The sequence below is a fragment of the Phaenicophaeus curvirostris genome, chromosome 9 (assembly GCF_032191515.1).
Source record: "Phaenicophaeus curvirostris isolate KB17595 chromosome 9, BPBGC_Pcur_1.0, whole genome shotgun sequence".
In the NCBI taxonomy this organism is placed as follows: domain Eukaryota; kingdom Metazoa; phylum Chordata; class Aves; order Cuculiformes; family Cuculidae; genus Phaenicophaeus; species Phaenicophaeus curvirostris.
In genome coordinates, this window is record NC_091400.1 from 6,460,810 (window position 1) to 6,468,227 (window position 7,418).

The 7,418-nt window shown below is 52.6% G+C and overlaps 1 protein-coding gene across 1 annotated transcript; it reads left to right on the forward strand.

Annotated features, from left to right (window-relative positions):
• The first annotated feature begins 2,019 nt into the window (after positions 1 to 2,019).
• On the forward strand, positions 2,020 to 5,341 carry ADRA2A (adrenoceptor alpha 2A). Its single transcript, XM_069863586.1, has one exon. It carries the CDS (start codon positions 2,057 to 2,059, stop codon positions 3,389 to 3,391), a length of 1,335 nt encoding a protein of 444 aa, XP_069719687.1. The 5' UTR covers positions 2,020 to 2,056; the 3' UTR covers positions 3,392 to 5,341.
• The last annotated feature ends 2,077 nt before the right edge of the window (positions 5,342 to 7,418 follow it).

Consider the following 7,418-nt stretch of genomic DNA (forward strand, 5'->3'; position numbering starts at 1 on the left):
TTTGGGGGCCAGGCGGGCTAGCAGGTACGTCACTGTTGCTTTTTTGCTATTCAAAAGACCCTGCGTTGCTGTCGCAGCAGCGCAGGTAGGCTATGCCAGCTCCTGTGCTCCTGGGGGAGCCCATGGGGATGGGGCAGGATGTGGGGGTAGCTGCTCTCCTAGGACTGCTGCCCACCTCCCTCACCCCCTCCTGCTTGTGGGGCTGGGGAGAGGATGAGCGGGGCCTGAGAGGAAGGCGTCTGGGTCTGGTGCTATGGGACGCGAGTCCTTGTGGGTGCTGTGAGGGGGCCCATGTGGCCCGGGATGAGCCAGCCTGGGCGGGGCTAGGTGCGGTGTCAGTGGGGGGCTGTCCCCATCCATCCTCCCATCAGGAGGGCTGATCCCATCACTACCATTGCAGAGGCTGCTCCCCATTCTTCCCATTGTAAGGGCTGCCCCCCAATCCTCCCCATTGAGGAAGATGCCCCCATCCTTTCCGCTGTGGGGGTTGCTCCCCATCTTTCCTGTTGTGGGGGATGCCCTCCGTCCTTCCCGTTGCAGGGGCTGCTCCCCGTCCATCTTTCCCATCTTGGGGGCTGCTCCCCATCCTTTCCATTGCGGGGCTGCTTCTAACTTTTCTACTGCGAAGGACGCTCCCTAAGTTTTGTGTTGTGGAGGCTGCTCTCCACCCTTTCCGTTGCAGGGCTGCCTCTATCTTTGCTGTGGGGGATACTCCCCATCCTTTCCATTGCGGGGCTGCTTCTATCTTTTCTACTGTAGAGGATGCCCCCTAACTTTTGTGTTGTGGAGGCTGCTCCCCATCGTTTCCACTGCGGGGCTGCCTCCATCTTTTCTGCTGCGGGGAATGACCCCTAACTTTTGTATTGTGGGGGCTGCCCCCCATCTTTTCTGCTGTGGGGGCCTCCTCCCATCCTCTCCATTTCTCTGGAGCGAGTCCAGAGAAGAGCAACAAAGCTGGTGAAGCGGCTGGAGAACAAGTCTTACGAGGAGCAACTGAGAGAGCTGGGGTTGTTTAGCCTGGAGAAGAGGAGGCTGAGGGGAGACCTTATTGCTCTCTACAACTACCTGAAAGGAGGTTGTGGAGAGGAGAGAGCTGGCCTCTTCTCCCAAGTGACAGGGGACAGGACAAGAGGGAATGGCCTCAAGCTCCGCCAGGGGAGGTTTAGGCTGGACATTAGGAAAAAATTCTTCACAGAAAGGGTCCTTGGGCACTGGAACAGGCTGCCCAGGGAGGTGGTTGATTCACCTTCCCTGGAGGTGTTTAAGGCACGGGTGGACGAGGTGTTAAGGGACATGGGTTAGTGATTGATGGGAATGGTTGGACTCGATGATCCGGTGGGTCTCTTCCAACCTGGTTATTCCATGATTCTATGATTGTAGGGGATGCTCTTTTTTTTTTTTTTTCTCTTGTGGGGGCCGCTCTCCACCCTTTCCCTCGTGGGTGATGAACTTTCGTGCTGGGGGGCTTCCCCCCATCCTTTCCATTGCGGGGGCTGCCCGCCATCTTTAGTGCTGTGGGGGCTGCCCCCCATCTTTTGTGTGCACCCCCTTTCTGTCGGGGGCTGTCCCCCCCCCCTCCCCACCGCGGGGTCCCCCCGCGGTGGGGAGGGGGGGGGGGACAGCCCCCGACAGACGCGTGTCGCCGGTGCCACCGCGGGGTCTCTCGGCGGCTGCAGCGCGGCCCCTCATCCAGCAGGTGCCGCTGTCCCCGCGCCTCAGCCGGAGCCCTTGGCGGGCTGCGCGTGCGAGGGCTGTGAGGCGGGAGCGGGTGTGCGAGAAGGAGCCGGTGCTCTCTCTCTTTCTTTCTCTCTCTCTCTTCTCTCTCTCTCTGTGTGTGTGTGAGAGAAGCCCCCGCGGGGCGGGGTGTGTCCGTGTGTCCGTCCTGCTGCGCTGTCGCGCGGGGCAGCTCCGCTCGCCACGTGGGGCTGACGCGGGGCTATAAAGCGGCGAGCGAGGCGGGAGCCGCGGACAAACGCCGGCAGGGGCGGAGGGAAGGAGGGAGGGAAGGAAGGAGGGAGGGGAGGGACGGGCGGGGGCGGCCCCGCGGCCGCCGTGGATGTTTAACCCGGAGCGCCCGTTCGCGGAGAGGGGCCGGTTCTTCTCCTCCATGGAGTACCGGCGGCAGCTGGAGGAGGACGAGGGCTACCTGCCTCCCGGGGCCAACGGGACCTTCAACGACAGCGGCTCCGGGCAGGGCTGGGGCCCCCCGTACCCCCTTCACGCCGCCGTCGCCCTCATCAGCCTGGCGGGTTTGCTCATGCTCTTCACCGTCTTCGGCAACGTCCTGGTGGTCATCGCCGTCTTCACCAGCCGGGCGCTCAAGGCCCCCCAGAACTTGTTCTTGGTCTCCTTAGCCTCGGCCGACATCCTGGTGGCCACGCTGGTCATCCCCTTCTCCCTGGCCAACGAGGTGATGGGGTACTGGTACTTCGGCAAAGTCTGGTGCGAGATCTACCTGGCCTTGGACGTGCTCTTCTGCACCTCCTCCATCGTGCACCTGTGTGCCATCAGCCTGGACCGCTACTGGTCCATCACGCAAGCCATCGAGTACAACCTCAAGCGCACCCCCCGCCGTATCAAATGCATCATCTTCGTCGTCTGGGTCATCTCGGCCGTTATCTCCTTTCCGCCGCTCATCTCCATTGAGAAGAAGAGCGGGCAGCAGGCTGACCAAGGGGTGGCAGTGTGCAAGATCAATGACGAGAAGTGGTACATCATCTCCTCTAGCATCGGCTCCTTCTTTGCCCCCTGCCTCATCATGATCCTGGTCTACGTCCGCATCTACCAGATAGCCAAGAGACGAACCCGGGTGCCACCGAACAAGCGGGCAGAGCGCCCTGAGAAGAGGCAGAACGGCTTGGCTGACAAGGAGGACCTGCCGGCCACAGCCCAGCTCAATGGGGAGAAGGCAGCAGGAGGTGGCGGTGGGCAGGAGGGAGAGGTCAATGGCATAGACATGGAGGAGACCTCTTCCTCCGAGCACCAAGAGAACAACCAGTGTAAGAAGTCAGAGAGACCATCGAGGGGAAAGACCAAGACTAAGCTGAGCCAGATTAAGCCTGGGGACAGTTTACCCACAAAGGTGGAGGAGGAGAGGAACACGAAAGGGTCTCGGTGGAGGGGCAGGCAGAACCGGGAGAAGCGCTTCACTTTTGTGCTAGCAGTGGTCATCGGGGTCTTTGTCATCTGCTGGTTTCCCTTCTTCTTCACCTACACACTGATGGCCGTCTGCAAGAGCTGCTCTGTGCCCGAAACCCTCTTCAAATTCTTCTTCTGGTTCGGTTACTGCAATAGCTCCTTGAACCCCGTCATCTATACCATTTTCAACCATGACTTCAGACGGGCCTTCAAAAGGATCCTCTGCAGGATAGAGAGGAAAAGAATTGTTTGAGGGACCCTTGGTTATGGGCAGGACTAATTCAAGACTTTGTTAGGAGAGTAAGGCATGGCTCTCTTGGGCTGTGCTTGCATGGGATGGTTTCGTTCATCTCATGAGCAGGAAGCCTTTAAAACCCGAGATGAGCCTGTGGAAATGCCAGGCAGCAGGAGCAAGGAGCAGCAGGCAAGTGGAAATCTGAGCCGTGGCATTCAGCTTTCCAGGGGAGGATGGCTTTTGACTTGCTTCGGTTTTTTTTGTTAGCTTTTCTGTTCTTTTGCCAGAATCTCTCAGTGGATATTTTCATGACTGCTCAGTTTGACTCTTTTAGAGACAAAAAATGTGCAGCTCCGTGAGATGAAAAAAGGAGGAGTATGCCACCCCAGAGGTGTTGCCTTTTTATTTTGTTGTGTATTTTTTTTTCTTACTGTTGTATATGTAATTAATTTTAACCCCCTTGTAAAATACAGTATTGTATCCCTGGATTTGAATGTCTTAACTTTTGTAAGGCAAGTAGCTTTGAAACTGTGAATGCTTTAATTATCTTTTACACCTTATAAGTCCCTCTTCCCACTCCTGAACTCCTCCACCTGATTTGAAACCACTGAACAACCAGAGCCATTCCCCCTACCTGACAGTTTGATAATGTTACCAGAACTTCTGATGTCCAGTCATTTCTTTTTTGCCTATAAAGCTTAAGATCACAGACCTCTGCAGAATGGCTATTTTTGTTGTTATTTTTTATACTGTACCTAATTCTATTTAATTTCTATGTTGCCTGTGATGTAATATAGCTGAGGTGGTAACTGTCCTCTTGTTATTCATTAAAGCAGACCCTGGCGGAGCGGTGGCTTTGCTGTGCAGGCAGCGATGTCCTGAGCGATGGAGTGACAGGCTGTTTCCCGTGCACCGTGAGGCTTGGGACCCAGCCAAGCTACCCACGAGTTAAATCTCGGTTGATTTTATACCACACTGCAGCACCTGAATGTGTTTGATGCTAACTCGCTTCTCCCACCTCCAACTGTAAATAGAGAACGTTTCAAAGCAAATAGCAGGGCTCCATATATCAAGTTATCTCGTTTGTATTGATTTGCGGTGGTTTAACTCCTGCAGGGTTTCCTGCAGAGGAATAGGGGGTTTGTGGGCGGAGGCTGTTCCACCTTTCTGAATTAAGGGAGAAGAGTTCAGTTTCCAGTCTGCCAGTCTCATCTTTCCTAGGAAATACTAAACCATCCCTCTTTCAGTCTTATACAGGGCAAAACTCTGAAATGGGAAACTTAACTGACAGTTTCTCCTGTATTTTATAGTGTAATTAAGCTTTTTTTCTTTTTTAAAAAGAGAAATGTGTAACTATGGTGAGATTGGAGCAGGAGAGAGGGTTGGTACTGCTTTGACGCTCCTTCCCTGAAATGTCTTTCAGCTCTTTCTGCTAAAGAAAATATACGAAAGTGGACAGAACAAATCTAACATACTTGTGCTGTGAAGAAATTTCTGGAGAATATTAAAAGGAAAAACTTATGATCCATGACAATAAATGAGTCTGCAAGCCTTTTAATGTTATGAAAAAAAGCTTTATCCAATATTAGCAAGTCGTAGAAATTGTTTGGAGAAAGCAAAGTTTGTGTAAGTCTTATGTATAAGATGAATTTGCCTTCTCTGGAGTTGTATGTTGCACAGGAAGAGACTTTAAAAAAATACCTTTCTACTTTTGGGAAGTGTTTTGTTGATTTTGCTCTCTCTTTTGACTTTGTAATTAACTCCAAGGGTCCCTGGATGCATCCTGGGACCTGGAGAGCAATGTTTACATTCACTTGCGTTTTCAGAACTGAATCCTCAAGAGGTGAGGAAAGCAAATAAACTGTGCTTTACTGTAAAAAGAAAAAAAAAAACAAAGCCACAACCACGAGCAGAAGTTGCTATAATGGATGATTATTTTTATTAAATAAAAGAGTGTTTACAGATCAATTATGAAAACCCTCTGGATGGTCTATTAGCTGTTTTATTGTTTGTTTTTTTTTTCCCCAGCTATTCACCGATCCTCCGGCAGCTTCGGTCTTGATGTTTTTTTAAAGAACAGATTGGGGAAAACACTCATGTTTTCTGAAAAGTGTTGTTACGCCAGGTAGGGAACAATGGCTTGGTTTGTTTTGCAATGGCATAATAACAGATGAGTCCTTGATATTTCTTGTTCCCTTTCCCCCCCAGCCCCGCCTTTTGTGCCACAGTAAGAGCATTCACGTGCTTCTTAAAGAGAAAAGCTTAGAGTTTCAGGGTGTGATTTGCTCCCTGGAAATGCAGCCTGGCACTACTGCTGGGAATGTCTGGCTGGTGCAGCGTTTTTACAGCTATTGAGTTGAGAAGGTTTTTTAATAATTAGGTTGCAGATGGGATTATGAATGATTAGGCTGGCAGGCAATATTTATTAATGTATGCAGGAGAGTCCGTCTGAGTGGGGCTTTGTTTCCTGACACCAAGAGCCAGCCGGCTGGGCTTGCTTACCCCTAGACCAGTGCTGCCAAGATCCTCCCTGCAGGAAGGCTGTGGGGGATCCTTCTCCCACCAGCTGAATTGCCCTGTGACTACCTGCCTCCCTGAAGATGCCGGGTCCACTCGCTATTGGCTTCTGCTGGGCTCTCCTGTCACGAGTGCCAGGTAGCTCCAAAGGTAGAGGGGGACATGAGGTACTGATCCTGTATGTGTTTTATTGTGTGCTTTGTTTTGCCCAGGGTCAAACACACGGGTCTGGGAGCTCTGGCTACTGGTCTTCCTGCCGCTGGGGTGCCTGGAGTCACCCTGCTTCCCTGCACTGCTTCTTGTTTGGTGGGAAAATAAGTGACCAGAGCCCAGTGCTGGAGTGGCTAGGGGACAGGTCTCATGGCTCTGCTCTGCCACTGCTACTGAGGTCATGGTTGGAGGCAGTTGGCAAACTGGGAATTGGACCAGGGCTTGTAAGCAGCGTTGCTGCTGGGTGTGGGGCACCCTGCGATGGCCCAGAGATGAATCTTTTGTTCACCTTGTGGTGGTCCTTGCAGGCCAGGAGGGCTTAATCTGGGCTGTCCATCCTCTGGTCTCAGCTAGCCCTGTTGGAGGGTTTTTCAAAGTAGACTCTGAGGGAAATGTAGGCTCTGGTGCCTGGGGCAGGAGGTAATACAGCATCCATTGGTTGTGTTTGTCCCATCCCTCTGAATGTCTGATGTCCACGTGGCCGCATCACTAGTACAGACAGTAGAGTATTTTGGTGGCTTTGGGGCTGGGGGACTGGGGCTTTGTTGGTCTTCCAGCTGGTGAAGCTTTGCACAGCTGAAATGTCTGATTGCTCTCAGTTTTCCATCGAAAGTAAAGGGGAGGTGCAAAACCCTGAAATGATACCTCCAGGGTTGTGTCCTTCTCTAAATCTTGTGCCCTCATGGTTCAGCCCAGTCAAATAAAATGCTGAAGGGGTTTATTTACTCGGGGGGCAGTGACTCCCTGCATCTGACATGACAGAGCTGCCAGTCCTTGTGGCCAGTGCCTGAACTTCCACCATCCTGCTGCTTTTCCCACTTTCTGACACAGGCTTTTATTTCATTTCCCCTGACCTGTTGGTCATTTTGTTTTCAGCTGTGCCCTGGGCTCTCCATGCGTGCTGGGGATGGGCATGTCCAAGCTGCAGCAACCTCTGGGCACCACGGGCTGTGTGGTGAAAGTGCTTGGTGAAACCACTGCCACTTTCCCTTTGGTAGATGGGGACTGGCCTTGGTGCCTCTCAACCAGAGGTTGTGTTGCCGTGGGCTTTCCTGGGACATGTAGCTGTGTCTCGCTCCACTTGGTGCGTGCCCTGTCTTGTGAAAGGCTGAATTCCACTGCCCTTGCCAGGTCCTGGTGCCCAGCTATTCCCCCTTCCCGATTCGCTCCTCTAAGGAGAAAACTGCTTCATTGCTCTTACCTCATTCCCATGCAAATGACACATTAGGAGATGTAATGAACTTTGGTTGTTTTTTATAACCTTTTATCTCAGGGCTGAAAGGTTAATGGTGTGAGGGTGGGGAGGGAGACCTGCCTC